Source organism: Peromyscus californicus, unplaced genomic scaffold (assembly GCF_007827085.1).
Source record: "Peromyscus californicus insignis strain IS unplaced genomic scaffold, ASM782708v3 Scaffold_3__1_contigs__length_106647218, whole genome shotgun sequence".
In the NCBI taxonomy this organism is placed as follows: domain Eukaryota; kingdom Metazoa; phylum Chordata; class Mammalia; order Rodentia; family Cricetidae; genus Peromyscus; species Peromyscus californicus.
Window position 1 is genome coordinate 62,013,567 of NW_026294551.1, and position 20,506 is coordinate 62,034,072.

Below are 20,506 nucleotides of genomic sequence, written 5' to 3' on the forward strand. Positions count from 1 at the left end.
ATCAGAGCTGAAATAACTTCTTTTCCCATCCTAGAAATGGGGTGACCTGCCCTGCACAGAAGCTGGCAGGCTGGCCTCGTTTCTTTCAGTGATCTTCTATCAGTGTGCATCTAGGCATCTTTGCTCAGGGCTGCCTTGGGCAGGATTGAGCAGTTAAACAGTGGCTTTGTAACTGAAATGATTCAGCTGGCCTTTCTAGAACAAGTTTTCCAATTCTTGTCCTAGTCCAGCCTGTTACTAACGCCTGCAACTACTGGTGACTGAGGATACGTAGTTGTAGAGAAAAGGGGCTGGCTAAAAAAACCCACCCTGACCCTGGAGCCCAGAACTAGGGAAAGATAGCTCAGATAAGGCCAATGAAAGAAACACAGTTTGGCTCAGTCAGATCAGAGCCATCTCTGCCCCTGGCCAACTGACTTGTGAAACTAACCAATCACTGGTTGACTCCACCTCCAAGACATCCTGTATAAACCACCCTGCCTGGTCAGTTGTGAACTGGTCATTTGTGGGGGGCTGTTCTCTCCACCCTGGTAGAGGCAGCTATTCTCCCGGACTCCTCCTCCTCCTCAAATAAATCTCTTCATCAAAAGAGTTTTTGGTGTGAAGATCTTCATTCACTTGCATAGAGAAGATCCTTGCTAAGATGTCCCTCAGAGGACAAAGCAAGAGAGAACTGAAAGAGCTCAAAAAGCTGAAAAAGTAACACTTCTCTGGAGCCAGAGGAGATTGCTACATTTCTGCAATTTCTTAGGCCAGAGAAGCAGAGCTCTGCTAGGAAGTCCCCTTAAGTGGGGGCTGAGCAAAGCTCAGCTGTAGCAGCTCTCCAGGAGAGGAGCAGGGTTGCTAAATCCTGCGGGAAGACCATCCCCATCACACCAGGTATAGCCTGACTCTCCCAAACAGTCAGGATACCCTTTCCTGCAGAACTGTTCTGGCAGCTCCAGACCTGACTTTCCCCGAGCAGTCAGAAAAATTTCCCTTCCAGGGCTGAGCTGCCTCTTTGCAGCTCCAGCTGTCAGAGCTGCCCTGAGCAGCTCCAGGTGTCTGGGATACCTCACCCTCCAGGGTTGAGCTATCTCTTTGCAGCTCCAACCATCAGAGCTGTCCTAAACAGCTCAAGGTGTTGCCTTACTCCCCAAGTAGTCAGGATACCTTTCCCCAGAGTTGCAAAACTCACATTTTGGCCTCAAAACCTGGGACCAAACCCACAGAGTTGCAACAGATTTACTTATGGTAGTGACAGACAGGTAAAATTGCCAGAGGTTACAAGGGAAAAGAAAACATGCTGAGAAGTGAGTGCTGGGGTTCACTGGTTTTAACTAGCTATTACTTTGTGACTAATGCATCTCTCTTGGATTATTATTAAACTCAGGCTTAGTAAGGTATATGCAGTAAAACTTCTTAGTATATAGATCTATGAGTTGACAAATGCTTAATACCTCCACCCTCATACCTTTCTGAAGCCAAGCCCCTGCTCCTGGTGACACAGGTTTCTGCCCCCTGAATTCCTATTCCTGTGTACATGAGATGGATGGATGTTTGGCAGGTGTCCCAAGTGTTGTGTATGTGTAGTATTCCACCATCCTTGCTAGGTTTGTCTGTCTTCTTGGTATGATACATCAAGGTGTGGTGTGATGCTATTTGCATCAGCGCTGATTCTTAACAAAGTATTCTCTGTTTAGTGGACACAGTGCAGTTGGAGGCTGCCTGGTCCAAACACTTTGGGGTAGTTTCCTGTTTTTACTGTTACAGAATGTAAGTGTGTTAGTATATACAGGGTTTTGTGTCAAGTGTTTCTCTCTAGCACCTTTCTTGGTTAAGTTGTTAATTTTCATTGCTGTTCTTGGTTTTTAGTGTGTAGTCTTAAACAGTCTACTGCTCTAAGTACTTTATAGCTTCGGTGCTAGTAAATCTGTTTCTCAGTTCTAATTTCTGACTGTTCATTGCTAGTAGCAGTTGCACTCATCTGATAAGCAAAACCCAAAATGTTCCAAATTCTAAGACTTTTTGGTTACTAATGTGATGAATTCCATACCTGCCCTAGGATGATGATTTAGTACACACACTTCATAAATTACCTTCATACTGTATGTTGAGTTTTGTGTTTAGCTTTGGGTTCCATCCACAAGATGCCTCATTTGCAAATATTCTAAAATCCTAGATACTTCTGGTTCCAAACCTTTTGCTCAGCTTGGCTCCAGGAGCAGGCTGAGGCTGTTGTATGGCTTGACCCACCACACACAAATATAGAGACATGGGTAGAAGATCGATGTCAGCTTTTTGTTAGGTTTCTACTACATACTGTTGTTTTATAGCTAATACATGAAAGCAGATGGTTTGCTACTCTAAATTAGTTTAATACAAAGCTTTATGGGTCTTGACAGAAACTGGAGGTTGTAGTACAAATCTTAAATAGTCTTATTAATAAGAACAAACCTGGAGCCAGGTACTGGGGTGAATGCTGGAAGATCAGAGAAGCAGAATAAGCCACAGCCTCCTCAACTCGCCAATTCCTCAGCTGATCCTGTTTCCTTAGACTGGAAGCCTCTCAGTCCTCATCCAGAATGAATCTCAGCTGAACTGCTGCTCAAATGCCTAAAAGCTTAACCAGCCTATAGTTCCTTGTCCTCACACCTTAAATACCTTTCTGCCTCCTGCCATTACTTCCTGGGATTAAAGGCGTGAGTCACCATGCTTGGCTGTTTCCAGTGTGGCCTTGAACTCACAGAGATCCAGGTGGATCTCTGCCTCTGGAATGCTAGGATTAAAGGCGTGTGTGCCACTGTCTAACCTCTATGTTTAATATTGTGACTGTTCTGTTCTCTGATCCCAGATAAGTTTATTAGAGTGCACAATATTTTGGGGAACACAATATCACTATAGGAGGTCACACACACACACACACACACACACACACACACACACACACACACACACAATCTGAAAGCACAACAACCAAAACTTGAAGTCCAAGTACCAATCTGAGGTGTTTCTGGCAAGATTTGCCAGGGTTGTGTTGTATGACTTCACCACAGCCTTGGTAAGTGCTGCCTGAAACACCTCAGTGACAAGACTGTGGTGTGATTTTACTGTATATGCAAAGTCTTCTGCTCTTACAGAAACATGATGGGTTATTACAGAAAACAAAGACATTGAGTATTTTCCTACCGTCATTTCTCAGCATGTAAACATCTTCATATAGCTTTAGATTGTGATGTTTAATGTTTGATTTTAAAAATTGCTATTTGAATTGCTGGCTTGAGTTTCGTTTTTGTTGTTATAAAAAGGCTTAGAATTAAAGCAGAATTTCCCAGTTTCTGAAATGGCCTTAAATGTGCTTATTGTCATTGTGTACTTGGATTTCCACCAAGTGGCTTCTCAGGCAAAGGCGTGACAAATGACAAAATGGAAGAAGCCCTGGTCTGATGATGAACGTGGGAGGTGCACTCTGGTAAAAGGGATGGCAGGTGTTCTGTGAGGCAAACGTTGTATGGAATGGATCACTTGGTTTTGCTCTTTAGTGTGTGCATTTATCAGCAGAAATAAAAGGGGAGGAAAGTGAGACTCAAATCCAGCAATTCCAAATAAAAATAACAATTTACAGGACTGGAGGGATGGTTCATCAGTTAAGAATACTGGCTGCTCTTCCAGAGGTCCTGAGTTCAATTCCCAGCACCCATATGGTGACTCACAACCATCTGTAACTGTAGTCGGATGGGATCAGATGCCCTCTTTTGGTGCGCAAATGTACAAGCAGACAAAACACCCATATACATAAAGGACATAAATCTTTTTTAAAAAATACAGTTTGTGAAAAGAAAAACAGGGAAGTTTGATCAAACTCCCACCCAGTCTGCAGCTGTGCATTTTTTGTATGATGAAGACTGACAGGTGTCCTAGTTGTCCCTTTTCCTTCTCTCTAAACAGTTTTACTCGGGGCACCGCTCCCCACACATTCCGTACAAGCTGCTGCACCTGGTATGGACGCACGCCCGGCACCTGGCGGGTTATGAGCAGCAGGACGCACATGAATTCCTCATTGCAGCCCTGGACGTCCTCCACCGGCACTGCAAAGGTGGGCCTGCCACCATCTCCCTGCTGGGCTGGGGCAGGCGGGGAGTTTCCTTAAAAATGGAACAGAGCAAGGCTTGTGCTTACCCAGGCAACTGTAGGAGAACACTTGACTTGTCTTGTAGACGGTATAGTCAGGTTCTGTTTCCACTAAGGAAAATCGCATGCTTGCTGCTAAGGAGTTCTCCACAGTTTGTTTTGTTAATATTTGGATATTTTTGGAGGCAGGGTCTCACTGTGTAGCTCATACTGGCCTAAGGCACTGGTCCTCTTGTCTCAACCTCTCGAGTACTGGGATTACAGATGTGAATCTCTGTACAAGAATAGTGGTCCCAGGCCAGTGCGCTGGCACACATCTATAATCCCAACACCCAGGTGGCAGAGGCAAGCAGATCTCTGAAAGTTCAAGGCCAGCCAGAGCTGTTTTACCCTGGCTCCAGAAAGAAAGAAAAGGATGATACACTCCACCTCACCCCTGCCAGATAGATCTCTTGTTGAAGTAAATGCCTTCACAGACATCATAGAGTGTTGGTACTCCTGGTGTCTTCCTGCCTTTGCTGGGTGGATGTGGACTTGCTGACTGCTTTGTGCTGTCTTGGTGACGTCACTAATGGTAATCTCACTCTCTGTCCTCAGGTGATGACAATGGGAAGAAAGCCAACAACCCCAACCACTGCAATTGCATCATCGACCAGATCTTCACGGGCGGGCTCCAGTCTGATGTCACGTGCCAAGTCTGCCAGTAAGTGCTCCCATCAGCTGGACAGTCACCAGGGGTGTTTTCATCTGCCATGGCTGTGCCGTATCCTTTGCATTTCCCAGTCAGCAAGGGAAGGTCTTGTGTGGACTTCAAGCCTAAAGCTCAGCACCACCTTAGAGACAGCTCCCTGAATTCTGTGGTGTTCATAGTGGAGCACCTACACTAGCTTCAGGTGAGGGACAATTTTATTTAAACAGCTATACCCTGGTCAATTGAGATAAAATACTCTGATAGAAAAGACACAAGGAATCAACAGATTACCTGAATCTGAAGGCTGGGAGCTCTTCCCTTGGGGACTGCTGGTGATTAGCAGGGTGTCCTCGGCAGCTTCATACATATGTCTCTGCTTTTTTTATAGTCTCTAGGACTATAAGAAGCAAAGCAAATAGCCCTTTTAGATGGCAGATCATTGACTCCCATGCTCTAATGTGAGTCGGCCCCTTTCCCATCTGCTGACATAAAGCCACAGTTCTCCCCAGGTATAGTCATTGCTTAGTGCTTTCACCTTCAGAGGCAGAAAAGGTCCTTGGCAGTGGCCAGAGAAGTCCCCCCACCCCCCCCCCCCACCCCTCCCCACCCCCGCTGTGCCTGATGTTAGCTCCACTGGCTCACCCCTGGGTTTGCACACCCTGGTCACCATCCCCCAGTGCCCACCTGTACTCTGAACAGGGTTCAGGACCAGGGTACAGGAATCCAGGGGTGCTCCTATGGTTTTCCAGGAGCAGATCTCCTTTGAGGCCTTATCTTTGAGCAATGTAGAATTCCTCTCTCCCTGGCTTTATAACTACTACATTCTGTTAGCAAGAGGTAGCCTTGAATTCCAGTTCAAATCTGAACCCAATTTCCTATTCTGAGTGTCCTCTTTAATATTGTAATGGAAGCCTCTTGGCAGGAGTCAGCCTTGTTAAATGCAGTGGTCCTTGTTTGTAGGGCTGCCAAGTTTGGCCTCTGAACACTGTAGATGGGGGTACCTCAGGGTCTTTGCCCATGCAGGGCACCTAGTTTCTGAGCAGTATTCCTGCACTTCCTAAGTGTTGTGAGCTGGATCCCAGCACACAGAGCTCTGCCTGTAGCTCAGGACTTTATACTCTGCCAGATCCCCCAAATAAAGTCATTACTGTGAATAGTTCTGTTCTGTCCTGAGGTGTCTGGTAGACAAGTGGGCAGAGCAGGCAGCATGTTTGGCCTGTCTCTAGGGGCTGCCTCAGGCCACAGTACACACCAGTCCTCATGTGCTCTCATGTGTTTTCATCGTTTCCTGCAGCGGGGTCTCTACCACCATAGATCCCTTCTGGGACATCAGTTTAGACCTGCCCGGTTCTTCCACCCCGTTCTGGCCCTTGAGCCCAGGGAGTGAGGGCAGTGTGGTTAACGGGGAGAGCCACGCCTCAGGCACCACCACTCTCACAGACTGCCTGCGAAGGTGAGACATATCTTGCGGTATTGTTCAGAATGCCACTTCTTCCTTCCATTTTACTACATGATTCAATCTTTAAAAATTAACAGAAAAAAAACAAGAAGAAAAAAATCACCAAAAAACAAGAGAGAGAGAGAGAAACAAAATTAGCAGATCTTTGAAGATTATCCTGCTGCTATAAGGTGACATGGTGCTCCCTGGTACCTTCACCCATTCCCCATCATGAGACCCCACAGCACAGAGGGGTGGATGTGTATGTCACAGCAGGTTGCTGAAGCTGGTGTAGGCAGGAGCATCATAGTTTGTCCCACCCACCACCCTGTCAGGTCCTCACCTAAGCGGTTCAGTTCTGGCTTCCTCTAGATTCTCAGGGAGGTTTGAGTGAAATCTCACAGCACGTCACCTGTGGGGTGGCTCTTCCACTTCGTCTTGATCTCTGGCAGCCCTGAGAATTGTGTATGGGGTAGATCATGTGATTCCACTGCTGACTGGTGGCCCATGGGTGATGACACCATTTGTTTATTGAGCCATTTGTGCACTGTGGGTCTTCTGAACCGCTGCTGTCACCATTTGTAACTTTGTGTGGCTGTACGCACCATTCATTGTTATGAGACAGGTTGAGTTACTGAAATGTATAATGAGAAAATTGCCACCATTTCCCCAGACCTTCCACTAAAATATGTATGTAGGTAGGAGATGGATGGATGGATGGATGGATGGATGGATGGATGGATGGATGGATAGAAAGAAAGAGTAAGCGTCAGAGAAGCAGGGGAAGATACAGTTCCTCTGTGTGTTGTGAAACATACCTTAAACTGTTGATGTGTACTTTGGGTGGTAAAATAACCTGTTCCTTTTTCTCCCTTGTTCTTACCTTTCCACTTTATTTTTGTTGTTGTTAAATAAAAACATGTTTGTTTGTTTTTAATGAAAACATGGTTTTTGGTTTTTTTTAATGCCTTGTAGATTTACCAGACCGGAGCACTTAGGAAGCAGTGCCAAGATCAAGTGTAGTGGTTGCCATAGCTACCAAGAGTCCACAAAGCAGCTCACCATGAAGAAGCTGCCCATTGTGGCCTGCTTCCATCTCAAAGTGAGTTTCCCAGAAAACCAGCCACAGGGGCAGCCCAGCATTAGCCTGAAGCACAGCCTCAAGCTCACCAGCTCAGGTTAGAGCCCCTCAGAGTGCACCAGTCCCAACAGGCAGGAAGTAGAGCTGCCTCCTGTGCTTCTGTCTCTAGCTGACAGCGTGCACCTCCTTGTGAAGACAGCAAGGAGCTGCTGTGGGAGGTGGGATTAGATTTTACTACTGCCGTCTCTGCGAATGTAGGCCAGAGGAGACATCAGATGTCCTGCTCTATCATACCAACCTTACTTCATGGAGACAGGGTTTCTCACTGAACCTGGAGTTAGGCTTGAGATTGGCAAGCCCAGTGGCTCTCCTGTCTGTGCCTCCCACAGCGCTGAGGCTACAGGTGCGTGTTTCCACTGCTGGCATTTTATGTAGGTGTGGGGATTTGAACTCAGGTTCAAGCTCATTACTGCTGAGCCATCTTCAGCTCCTCTTTTATCTTTGTTTCACTTCAAAATAACGACCCAGGCTAGGGGGTGTGAGTCAGTGGGAGAGAGCTCTTGCCTAAAATGCACAAGGTTCTGAGTTCCACCCCAGAACCCACAGAAACCAGAAGAGTGTGTTGGATCCTCTAGGACTGGAGTTACAGACTGCTGTGAGCTGCCATGTGGTTGCTGGGAATCAAGCTGAGGTCCTCTGGTAGAGCAGCCAGTACTAACTAGTATTTGAGTCTTAAGGGTTACGTATGATCTGTGTTTCCTATTCTTTATTTTATACCTTTTAAAATGTAAAAGATCAGCCGGGCGGTGGTGGCACACGCCTTTAATCCCAGCACTCGGGAGGCAGAGGCAGGCGGATTTCTATAAGTTTGAGGCCAGCCTGGTCTACAGAGCGAGATCCAGGAAAGGCACAAAGCTACACAGAGAAACCCTGTCTCAAAAAACCTAAAAAAGCCGGGCGGTGGTGGCGCACGCCTTTAATCCCAGCACTCGGGAGGCAGAGCCAGGCAGATCTCTGTGAGTTCGAGGCCAGCCTGGGCTACCAAGTGAGTCCCAGGAAAGGCGCAAAGCTACACAGAGAAACCCTGTCTCGAAAAACCAAAAAAAAAAAAAAAAAAAATCTAAAAAAAAAAAAATGTAAAAGATCAGTCTGAGCTTGGTAGTACACAACTGTAATCCCAGCGTTCGGGAGGGTGAGTTAGGAGGGTCCTGAGTTCTGTGTCTGCCTGAGCAGAACTGTTGGAGGAAAATCAGTGAGTAAAGTAGAAGCTCTTCAAGGACCTTCTGCCGGGGGACTCCAGGCTGGGTAGCCCAACTGTTGCTTAATCTGCTCGTGTGTTCCCGCTCTCCCTTCATCTCTGCAGCGATTTGAACACTCAGCCAAACTGCGGCGGAAGATCACCACATACGTGTCATTTCCCCTGGAGCTGGACATGACGCCCTTCATGGCCTCCAGGTACAAAGGTTTGGTGCCCCTGTATGTGTTCAGGTGGGGAGGCAAGTTATCTCGTGGGTGATCGCCCAGTGCCAGATTTTAGACAAGCTGTATTACAGCTGTATAGACCTCATGTTCCCAACCTCAGTACTTACCTAGTCTCACCTTAGGTGCCTGTCTGTGCTGTGACTCCTTCATTGATTATTTATCAGCTTTCAAACTTGGCAACTCATCAAGATAAAGTCACAGGCAGACCATGTAACATTTTTGGATGATGAGACAGATTTTGAAATACAGATAAATAGGGTTGTATTGCAACAGTAGATTCTCTTCCTTGAGGTCAAATCCTGTGTACTATAGACCACATAAGATTTAACACTCAAGCCGGGCGGTGGTGGCGCACGCCTTTAATCCCAGCACTCGGGAGGCAGAGTCAGGCGGATCTCTGTGAGTTCGAGGCCAGCCTGGACTACCAAGTGAGTTCCAGGAAAGGCGCAAAGCTACACAGAGAAACCCTGTCTCGAAAAACCAAAAAAAAAGATTTAACACTCAAAAAACTACAGTGGTTGCTAATGTGTTTGCTGTCTGTGGCCAGCATGTATAAATGTGGTAGCTTAAAACAATGGAAATTTATTCTCACAGTAATAGAAACCAGAAATATGAAACTTGGTGAGAAGGATCCTGACAGGGTTCCCTGGTCTCATCCAGCTCCTGGAGGTTCTGGGTCCTCTTCTGTAGGTCACTGCCCTGAGCCCAAGGCCCTTCCTGAGTCTGTGACTCATCTGTTGGCCCCTGCTTTCTAGATACTGGTGGTTAGGGGTAGAGCCTGTCTAAAAGGCCTCATTTCAGCATCCCTCATCCTGTCTGCACAGGTTTTCTAAATGGCTCACATTCGCAGTTTTGAGGGTCGAGATACAGACAGTACATTTTCAGAAGCCACATCTCAGCCCACTGTACTGTCTTGAGCAGCTTCCTATTATTAGTCTAGATGCCCTTCCTTGTGGCTGTGTTCCTGGGTCCACAGGTCACTGACTAAAATAATATCAGAGACCGTGAGAATTTGTTCTTTAGAAAATGAAGTATTAACGTGTCCAGGGATGGGGTGACATTGTTGCTGATACTAAGGCCTCACAGGGCTTGCTGTCTTCTGCTAACTTTGGCTGTAAGTAAATAAACCAAATTAGTTTGAAACCTGGCATTTCCTGCACAGCCCCTCCTCCCGTCCTACCCGACCTGCTGCTAGTGAGATACTTCACGGTGTCCTTGTGCTCTTTAAGAATGTTGTATGGGGCTGACTTACAGCCTTTGGAAAGAGTTTTTTATTTGGTGTGTTACAAGCAAAACCTCACGAAGCCAATATCAGAAGCCCCTGGCTCAGAAAGTGGCTTCGGTATCTACTGGGGGGAGGGGGTGCTGCCACAGAAGCATTAGGCCAGAGATCTCCAGCCCAAGCTAGATTTCTTACCAGTATGTGAGGCAGTCTGCTCAGGAAAACTGGCATAAATGAAGTATACTGCTTGGCATCAGTACATGCTGTCATTGGAGCCTGTCTCTCCGGTAAGTTAGTAATTCAGTTTTATTACTGCCTTACAGCAAAGAGAGCAGGATGAATGGGCAGTACCAACAGCCCCTGGACAGTCTCAACAATGACAACAAGTATGTGGGGTTACAGGGCCTGGGGGCTGGGTGAGTGGGCCTTCTCAGACAGCTAACCTGTCCTTCCCTCCTTCCAGTCTCTGAACAGTCTCCCTCCTGGTGGCAACCCCACTCTAGAAACCTCTGGTGTGAGGATCTACCTAGGAGCTCGACCTAATGAGCTTGCTCCTTCGGTCCCATTCCTCTTGCTGTTGATAGCACAGGCGGATGGCACAAGTAAGGCAGTTACTGCCACTGTGGATCGTCACTGCTGCCACCTCTTCTGTGCAGTGCAGTTCCAGGAGTTATCTTTGCTGGGCCAGAGCTGAGTGGTGCAGACCTGGCTCTCCCAACTCTGCAGCCAGCAAGCTCTGCTTTAGGCCAATTCAACAGACCGTAGATCAGATGCTCTCTCCTTCCACACCAGGTACTCCCTGTTTGCTGTTGTTAACCATCAAGGGACCTTGGAAAGTGGCCACTACACCAGCTTCATACGGCAGCACAAAGACCAGTGGTTCAAGTGTGATGATGCCATCATCACCAAGGCCAGCATCAAGGATGTGTTGGACAGCGAAGGGTATGTCTAGGGGGTGGGGTTAGAGGATCTGTAATAGTGCTTGTCCATCTCTCCTGTCTGACCAGAGCCACAGGTGAGGCTGCATCTGCCACAAGGGATATTCACCTTAATTTAGTTTGTTGCTGAAGGGACAGTGGCTCCTTGGATCAGATGTCACCTTTAGGTCGTGATTACAGGGTGGGAGTGTTGCTGAACATAGTTGTTGTCTGTGCCTCCTCTAGATCAAAGAACATTGCAGTTAGCATTTGTCCTCTCCATGCTGTGCAGCGGTTCTGGATCAGCTTCTACTGCTTTTGTTACCCGTGTGTCGTCCACCCTTAGAATTCCCAGCCCCAGGGTCAAGACAGACCACCTGCCACAGATGCAGATGTGGATGTGGGGCTCTGGGCTCTGGGAGTCCCCTGGAGAGAGCTCATGGAGAAAGAGTGTGCTGCTTACTGGGCAGGGTTTGGGTTGAAGGAGACATGGAAAAGTCATGACTATGGGAGGTCACCGAGTCTAGTTGGGTGATGGGAGGCCGGAAGTGTCCCTTTCCTGAAGACTTGAGGTACTACAGTATCATACCATCAAAAAGTCAGACTTGTGGATCAGTCTTGACTGGCATAGCTATTTTGGAAGTTAAGACTAAGCCCACTTTTCCCTTTACCTCCTCAGGTACCTACTCTTCTACCACAAACAGTTCCTGGAATACGAGTAGCCTCCTGCCCTGCTGGACAGGAAAAACAAAAAGAACAAGTTGGCAAGCTTTCCGACATGATCCCTGGTCTCCCCACATCAGAACACCATGGTATCCCTCCTGTGCAGACGTGCCTCACACGTGGCCCCTCCGCACAAGGAGATGTCAGGGTGGGCATGAGCTATAAGATTGAGTGGAGCGTGCCCTTGGTGGACAGGAGCTGAAGGGCCATCTCTTCTCAACCTTGTGGTGTGCTGAGGGTGGATGTCCTCAGTGCAGACCAGCCTCTGCCTAGTGCTTCACCCTGTCCTCCCACACGGGTTTACAAAGCACCTGCATCATTGAAAATGAGCCCGTTAAAGCTGTAGAGTGGGCAGAGTTGATGCCAGAGGGCAGAGTGCTTGGCTTGCAGCAGCCTTCTGTGTTCTGTGGCATTAAGGGCAGGGAGTGTGCCTGTTCTTTCTAAGGTTGTAAAATAGCCCTGGGCCTAGGTTGAGGCCACCCACAGGCTAGAAACATCTGTCCTGCAGATAACTTAGCATCAGCTGCATGTGGAAACATCAGCCCAGAGATTCCCTTTGTTTTCTAGAAATAGGCATCTTCTTATCTCTACCCCTTGCTCTTTTTCCACAATAGTGAATTCCATAAATGTGATAGTAGTAAAGTGAATGATTACCGAGTTTATATGGAAATCTAGGTGATCCTCTTTCCTTTGAGAGCAGAGTGTCTTGCTTTTTGATCAGTGCCGTTTGCTTGCCCTGTGCTCTGCCTTCTCACACGGCTAGTGGCCAGGCAGTGGATCTTTGCAGTAGATGGATTATGCCTTCGTGGCTCCATTGATCCAATCTTCCCATGTCCCTTCTTGGTCTTTGGTCCTTTTGCCTGCCCAGGTGGTTTAGTGGCTGTGTGAGGTTTGCAGCTGAGTGGTCCAGGTTGGAGACTGCATTGCACTGTGTCCTCCGCTTGCCTCTGCTCTGTGTTTGCTATAGTTTCAGTTATAGCCAGAATAAAAAGGCTTGGTGACCAGTTCTGCTCACAGGGTCAGTCATGAAGTTTCTTGTAAGATATTTTGCATGTGTCTTTGGACAAGGCTTAGGTTGTCTATTTCTAGAAATTGAAGTCTAGGGTCTCAGTGTTTTCTCTTTACACCACTGCCTTTTCAGTGGTGCTTGTCCAGGAGCCTATGGGCACATTACCCCAGGAGTTTCAGGACCGGCAAGTATTTCCTAAGCCAGGCTGTGAGCTGTAGCTCTACAGCAGGTATCGTGTGCATCATTCGTGCATAGCAAGTACAACTGTATTCTGATTGTCCTTGATTTACACACCCTGAATTTGAATTACATAGTTATCATGTAGGCAGAATTTGTTTAACTAATTGAAGATAAGAAGACTTTTCTTCACTGACAGGCTATGAAAAAGCAGGGCAGGTTCCAGACCGGCTCCTTAGCCCGTTGTGATGGGATGGGGTAGCTGTGGCAGAGCTAAGTGGTGCTGTTCAGTCAGTGTGAAATCACCTTCAGAAGGCAAGGACAGCTAAACCCTCCTGTACAGTGTGCTCACTTGCCATGTTCTCTGCTGTTGTGTTCCTGTTTCTGCGTTTAGAGTAGAGAACAGACTTGAAGCATGTTTTAGAAGAAGCCCTTTTTGAGAAATGTGGGTGAGCCCAGGTTCTCAGGCATGGACCCATGTTTGTGGACTCAGCTGTAGAGATGCCCTTGGGGAATCATATTCTTCTGTTTGTGAATACCCTTAGGAAAGAGTTCTCTGCAGTTGGCCTAGAGGAACCAGAGCCTAAAACTCCTCCTGAAGATCTGTCTCCTTGACACTCTGGTTTGGGGCATCCAGAAACAGGGGAAATGAGCAGGTATGCTGGCCAGGCCTGCTTCCTCTGTCCCCACAGCACACGGCCCGTCTCTCCCTGAATTGGGGGCACGGAGGAGGACAACACCTGTTTTCTGTCAGCCTGACTTTAACCTTTTCTATCCAAATGCATTCCTTTTCTTTACCATGGACGTAACATTCTAAGCACTTCACTCTGTGCCCGCGGCAAGGAGGCCATCCATCTCTGGCTGTCACACATCTATCTGGCCCTACCTCTGCGTCCTGTCTATCTGTCTCAGATAGACAGGCATGTGTGGATGACTGAGGAGTGGCAGATTTGAGCAGTGGGCTTGGGAAGGTCTTTCAGTTCTGCCTTTGGATAGCAAGGCAGGAAAAGGATTTCCCACCCAAGGACCATCCAGTGTAGGTGCTCAGATGGGCAAGAAGTGTGTCTCACCACAGGGCTGTATTGCCCAGCCCCAGTCTAGAGCAGTGAGCAGACCTCTTCCCATATACCACTGGTACCAGCCTCACAGGAGGCCAGACCAGCCCTCTTCAGATGTCTTCAATACAGGAGGTAGAATGGGATCTGCAGTTCCTCTCTTCATCCCAGGAGCCCCCCTCAAGCTGGGCACTGGCCTGAGCGCCCTACACCATGTGAACCTGAGTGCTGTTGTGTTTGGCTTGGTATGTATGCTTTTCCTTGTGTAAAATTACTGTTCTTTTTGACAAGTGGCTTGTTTCATTTATTATAGCTTTGAAATCCTTTTGTGAGGGGAAAAAATTCAATGATTGTACTGTAGTTAGAAGTTTTATTACCAAGACATTTATGTCACTTTCTCCCCTGTCATTTTGAGGGGCTTGACTGTCTCCCTGGTGGCTTTTAGTCTTTCCTATATCCTAATAAAGCTGCATTTTATTCTGAAACTGACTGCTGACCCCATTGCTAACACAGGCAGCAACAAGGTGGTAGAGAGGGTTAGCCATGGGCTGTCTGTGGGTGGAGATGTCATGCACTCCACCCTCCTTTCTGCCAGGCATGGAGGCCACACTAGTCCCTGCTCTTGAGAGGCAGAGGCAGACAGATCTGGTCTGCATAGTAAGTTCCAGGTAAGCCAGGGTTACACAGCAAGACCCTGGCTCAGTACACAAAAACAAACACTGCTGTCTTCTGTGGGCAGCAGGATCAGTGAGGTGGGAACATTCCTCTGGGCAAGCCCGTGGCTGCATGCCCAAGCAGAGATACATAGCAGATGCTGATACCTCTTTCCCCACTCCCAGCCTCAGCTGGTCAGAGCTCACGTGGTTGGATCAGACCCTTGTCTCAGAAGCCAGTGAGATCTGAAATTGGTCCTTGACCTCACTGTGTGACAATCTCATTAGATTAAATGGGACAACTGCTAGGTACCACAGGCGGAAACTTTTTCCACTCTCAGAGTCTAAGACTTTCAGATTAACACTCAGAAGTGGTGTGGTTAAAGCTGAGAGGTAGGATAAGTGCATTAGTGTGCATAACAGTGTAGGCTCAGTCCTCAGCACTGTCCCCCAAAAAAGGAGGGGTGCTGGAGAGGTGGTTCAGCAGTTAAGAGTACTGGCTGCTCTTCCAGAGGACCTGGTTCAATTCCAGCATCCATATGGTAGCTCACAACTGTCTGTGACTCCAATTCTAGGGCTTCTGACACCCTCACACAGACATACATGCAGGCAAAAACACCCATGGACATAAAAATATATTTGTAAAGCCCATTTAAAGGGCGGATACAAAGGGACGGGGAGATGAATGAGATTGAGATGTGTGGTGTGAAAGCCACAAAAAAAATTAAATTTTTAAAGCCCGTTTAAACAAAACACTCAGATTTTCTGGGACGAGAGAAATGAGAAGAATCTGAGTTCGTTTCTAAACCTAATGTTGAGCAGGTTTCATAATCCCTCAGTTCTCAATCCAGTGCTGCACTGGCTTGTGAGGCACCAGCATTACATGATGGTTTCTAGTTCTAATATGAAGCCTGCCTCAGACATCCCATCACTTCCATTTATCAGCTCTCCCAAAGTCCAGCTAGCAGGTGAGGTGATGGGAGCAGAAGCCATTGCCACTGTTCTCTGCCAGGCTGGTGCAGAGTTGGCAGAGTGGTGGTGTGTGAAGGTGCAGCTTCCAGCACAGAGTGCTGTTTGATTGACTTTGGAATCCCAATGCATCCAATCCTGAGAACTCCAGTCACAGATTCCACCAGACAAAACAGTGGGAGGGGTGGGGCTGATGCCACTCATTTCCAGCAGCGTCTCATGGTGGAGACCCATCTGGAAACAGATTTTCCTTCCTTAGGCATCTGGTCACTCATGGAGAGCAGTGTTAATGTGGAAAAGACACCACCTGCTTGAGCAGCTCCCATCTTCTGGATGGACAAGAGCTCCTATCTTGAGACTGTCTGAGATAGTGGATGGCTGCTACAGGTGGTGACCTTAGGGCTGAGTGCTCAGAATACATGGAGTCCCAGGCAGTAGGCAGACTACACCCAGCTTCTTGGGCTCTGGAACAGGATGCTCTGCAGGTTCATGAATCACAGAGCTGGGACTGCATACCCTGCCTTGGCCCAGCTCTGGGTGAAGGATGTCCTCAGAAAGGAGGCTTTCATTCACTAAAGGCAGTTCCTGGGAGGCTCTGCTCTGAGCTTAAACAGGCAGCCCCCCTGCAGCAAGGGAACATGTTTTCAATCCCTGAATTCCAGGTCCTTGAGTTAGTCCAGGCATAAAAGATCATGAAACAGGAAGATGTCGGGGTCCATTTTAACTATATTAAGCCTGAAGCACCAGCCTAGACCAGTCTACAGGAAGGGCCCTGCTCCCTCTGAGTTCACATGTTCCCCTGCCAACCAGGGAGCAAGCTGCTTTTTCTACCCACCTGAAATGTTAACTCACTGCTCCACCATGTTCCTTGTACAATAAATGTGAAGGCCAAGGTTGATTAAAGCCCCACATAATGCCCTCTCCAGTTTTGTCTCCCACAGGAAGCAGTTGATGACAGGAAAACATTTATCAGGAGCCCAGACCACAGCCAGGACTCCAGTGGCCCTGGCAGTGTGTCCTGTGTTAGCTAGCAACAGGTCCTATGTGACTTACTGTCCCTCATCTGTAAAATAAGGCAGGTGCTGGGATGGCTAGAAAGTCTCATCTCCAAAGCCTGCTTCTGATGGAAGTGCAGTAAGCCATGGGCAGATTCGATGGTCTGGAGCCAGGAAAGTGTCAGTGTATCTCACTTGCTATAATTCCCTCTCTGTGGGAAACTTAAAAGGAATACGGGTTTACTTCCTCATGGTTCCAGAGGCTAGAAAGTCCAAGGGCATGGTTGTGTGTGGGTCAGCTGAGTGGGAACTGCAAACAAGGTGCACAGACCCATTCGCAGCTGGCAATGGTACCACTAACAGGGCTGCCAAAAGAAAAGATGTCCCAGAGCCCCAAGGCAGCATGGACAGTGTGTCACCAGAAGTGGAGCACATATCTCTTCTGATCCCTCTTAGAAAGCCACCAGGGTTCAGTCACTAGGCTCTACTCTGGCATCACCTAAATGACACCACCTCCAAAAGGTCCCTCTGCACACCAGTCAGACCACATTTCCATCCCCATAATGCCTCTCTGGTCACTAAAGCCTTATGGGGAGGGTGCAACCTCATCCAAACACACCTCAACACAAAGAGAACTCACACCCACCACAGGTTCTCCATATACCACCTGTTACATGCTCGGCACAGAGACCAGAGAGGCCCTCAGCCACTGTGACAGAAAATGCATGAAGCTCACCAGACTCCAGGAGCTGCTGGGTAAAAGGCAGCAAAGCTGGTTGGCCTTAGCGCACAGGCCAAGAGCCACTGGGGTTGGAGGGAGGGGAAAGGATGTATCCTCTGCTGTGGCTGAGTGGCAGAGACTATCCCAAGGCATGAAAGGGCTACCTCTGTTGAGGGAGAGGTGTTGAGGTGTTAGTGAAGCTTTCTCTGTCCTGGGTCTGAGAGTATCTGGACTGCCTAAGCCTGAGAGAGCAGCATCTCATTCCGATGACGACAATCGTCACCTGAAACTTAAGGAGAGCCAGAAACACGACCCTCCACGTGGCAGAGCCCCAGGAGAAAAGCGTAAAGCTGAGGTAGGACAGGAACACACTGAACTCAGTTGCTGTCAAGAGGCCAGCAGCACTAAGGGAATGTGAAGCCAGTGGGACCCCGAGAGTAAGCAAGGTGACAACCCAATCCCGCCTCAATTCATAACTAGATTATGATCGCTAATGGATCGGCAGAAATGAAGGTACTTCTCCAGTCTTCTGCACATGTCTGGCATTCAGTCAAAAGTGGCACAATACCACAGAGCAAATGAAAAGCCCACTGTCGAGACAGACACATGGACAGAAGCAGGCAGTGGACAGCGTGTGCGAGTAGGTGGGGATTGCAGCAGAGAGATGGAGGCTATCGGGAAGAGTCTGGAGGAAACAGAGGCAGCTATGGTCAGAGACCAAGTGTCTGCCCTAGACGCCTTGAAGAGGAGACTCAGCAGGTGAAGAAAGAAACAGAAAACTTGAGGTGTAGTGGGAATGATCCAGAGTGAACCACAAAGACAACGGGGCCTCAGAGCTTGAAGATTCAGGAGAGAAAGAGAAACATCAAACAAACAAATCTTAAAAGAACCCAAAGCAGAATAAATAAAACAAGTTAACCAAAACAAGGAACCCCTGAACATCACATTCAGACCACTGGGGGAAAAAGACGACAAAGAAAGATATGTAGAGCCAGGGGGAGATGAACAGTTGCTGTGTGAGCGCTACAGCTCTGGTAGAAAGGTATCCCGGCATTTGGAAGCCAAGAAATACAGCTCTGAAGGGAAAGGTATCCCAACAAAAGTGTTACAGCTCTGTTCCCGCAGGGACCAATTTCCCCAGCAGAGCGTCACAGTCCTTGCTGCAGGGAAGGTTTCCCTAATGCAAATGAAACAGCTCTGCCCCAGCAGTTGGAGGTTGTTACAGCTCTGCTCAGCGCTCCTGGAGTTGGGAGCCCGCAAATACCACGAAGTCACACCGAACAACAAACCTCACTGGAGATTTATTGGGAGGGAGGAATCCAGGAGAGTGGCTGCCTCTGCCAGGGTGGGAAAAAGCGGCAGCAAACTGAACAGGTTCAGGGTTTGTATAGAGTTTCTTAGGGGCAGGGCTTTCCAGGGTGAAGATTTTCAGGGTGGGGATTGGAAGAATCTCAAGTCCTGAGCTTGGGGACAAGTTCAGAGATTGGTTGGATTTCGTGCTCAAGGGTTGGTTGGTTTTTATGCTCAGGGTTTGGTTAGGTTTTGTGCTCAGGGATTCGTTGAATTTCAAGTCCTGAATTGGTTAGGGGTAGGGTGTAATTCCTCAGCTCTGGTCTCAGGGCCAGGGTATGCTTTCACTGGCCCTTTTTACCCTACAGTGCAGCCACAGTGCACACCCCCTGGCTGGCCAACCTGGTCCTTTACAGGAACACTGATCCGTGGTGGGAAGAAATATCATCAAAGAGGCTAAGGGAGGCTGGCCCGAAAACCTAGGTAAGAAAATCAAGAAATGAAGAGGCTGTGAATGAAGAATAAAATTTTATCATCTTCAAGAAAATGGTTGCAATGAGAAATCATATTAAGGAAAATACAATTAAGAAAGACTAACACCAGGTTTTCTCACATTTACAGAATCTAGATTTTTTTTTTTTTCCGGAGCTGAGGACCAGGGCCTTGTGCTTGCTAGGCAAGCGCTCTACCACTGAGCTAAGTCCCCAACCCCTAGATATTTTTTAAAGACATGCTCAGAGACAGCAGATGCCAATGCTCAGCTTTTACAGAGAAGTCAAAATGAAATCATTAGGTGGATCACAACATGAAATCTAAAAGGCAGAATGAGCCGAGGGAGGGACGGAGGGAGGGAGGGAGGGACAGAGAGAGAGGGAGAGGGAGAGGGGAGAAAGAGAGTATGAGAATAAAGTTTAGAGTGACACAGGGGTAAGAAGCCAAAGACAGACCTTGCATGTGCAGCCTCAGGAAGAGCCTGTGAATGGCAGCCTCATTCCTGTGCAGCCTGCTGGCTATGGATAGCCTTTGGGGTAGGTAGGTCTGCCAAGTACCAGGTTAGGAAGGATGAAATTTCACACTTCACCTTGCTGGGAAAACGCTTCTGAGGATATTTTCATGCACCTGGAGGTTTAAATGCAACTAGAAGGATAAGCATAAGTGCTCATTAAAATGAGTGCAATTGAACATACTCATGGTGAGGTTCAGGGAACACTCATCATTCTTTTAGATGGTTGGCCTTCCCCTGGAGGCCCTCAACCTTCCTGGCTACATCACATCAGCCACACACACTTGTGAACACACATACATATACACGTGACTTATACAGACATACAATTCATGTACATATGCACACGACACAACCCAGCATCTGCACATACACATGCAAATTACTTAATTCACAAACACATGCAAACTGCACTCAGCTATCTGTCTAAGGCCCTAGGGAAGAACCCTTATTTGTAACAGCTATGAGAACAATGCTCCAGGTGCCGGCCATTCTCCATCTTCCTCCACTAAAGAGGAGCGCACAGGTTGACTGCTCTGCCTAAAGTATGGGACACAGTGGCGCAGGTGGTGCTGGGGATGTGGGCGCTGCAGGTGGTTGCTTCCTTGCGGTGGGTGCAGCCGGGCTGTCTCTCTTCCGGGCTGTGTCTTCTTCCCCTAGTCTCTTCTTCATTCCTCCCCTCCTCTCGCACTCCATCTTCTTCATTGTCTCCTTCACTGGCTGTCAGGCTCCCGGACCAGCGTCCCCGAAGGGCACGCGCACGACGCCCAGGCCGCCAACCGATGCGCGCACACAAGGCTGCGGGGCTGCTGTGCCCGCTAAGCCGAGAATCCCGAGCGTGCGCGTACTCTCCTGTGTGGGTGAGCTGCGCTCCGGGAAGCAGAAGCTACACGTCTCGACAGGCTGGGGTGGCAAGGCCACCTCACTGCGAGCCTCCATCGCGGGGCCTGAGGGGACAGAAGAGGGTGCT

General features: G+C 48.2%; 2 protein-coding genes across 4 annotated transcripts in view; one reads left to right on the forward strand and one right to left on the reverse strand.

Moving 5' to 3' along the window:
• Usp22 (ubiquitin specific peptidase 22) overlaps nucleotides 1–14,390 on the forward strand; it is a 27,909-nt gene extending 13,519 nt beyond the window's left edge. The window contains exons 6-13 of one of the 2 annotated variants that reach the window (XM_052757265.1): nucleotides 3,928–4,075; nucleotides 4,708–4,813; nucleotides 6,096–6,254; nucleotides 7,215–7,341; nucleotides 8,684–8,775; nucleotides 10,348–10,410; nucleotides 10,817–10,966; nucleotides 11,621–14,390. In XM_052757265.1, coding sequence (XP_052613225.1) covers nucleotides 3,928–4,075; nucleotides 4,708–4,813; nucleotides 6,096–6,254; nucleotides 7,215–7,341; nucleotides 8,684–8,775; nucleotides 10,348–10,410; nucleotides 10,817–10,966; nucleotides 11,621–11,663 — 888 coding nt within the window. In that variant the 3' untranslated portion in view covers nucleotides 11,664–14,390. The remainder of the gene's footprint in view (nucleotides 1–3,927; nucleotides 4,076–4,707; nucleotides 4,814–6,095; nucleotides 6,255–7,214; nucleotides 7,342–8,683; nucleotides 8,776–10,347; nucleotides 10,411–10,816; nucleotides 10,967–11,620) is intronic. The other variant, XM_052757266.1, reaches the window with a different exon arrangement.
• The window catches only part of Tnfrsf13b (TNF receptor superfamily member 13B), a 125,327-nt gene continuing 118,392 nt past the window's right edge, over nucleotides 13,572–20,506 (reverse strand). The window contains exons 5-6 of one of the 2 annotated variants that reach the window (XR_008222320.1): nucleotides 19,481–20,483; nucleotides 13,572–19,012 (exon numbers count right to left, since the gene is read on the reverse strand). Coding sequence is in view for 1 of the 2 variants with exons in the window: in XM_052757270.1 (XP_052613230.1) it covers nucleotides 20,260–20,483 (224 nt within the window). In the remaining variant the exon portion in view is untranslated. Of the gene's footprint in view, nucleotides 19,013–19,048; nucleotides 20,484–20,506 lie in introns of those variants that run through there. The other variant, XM_052757270.1, reaches the window with a different exon arrangement.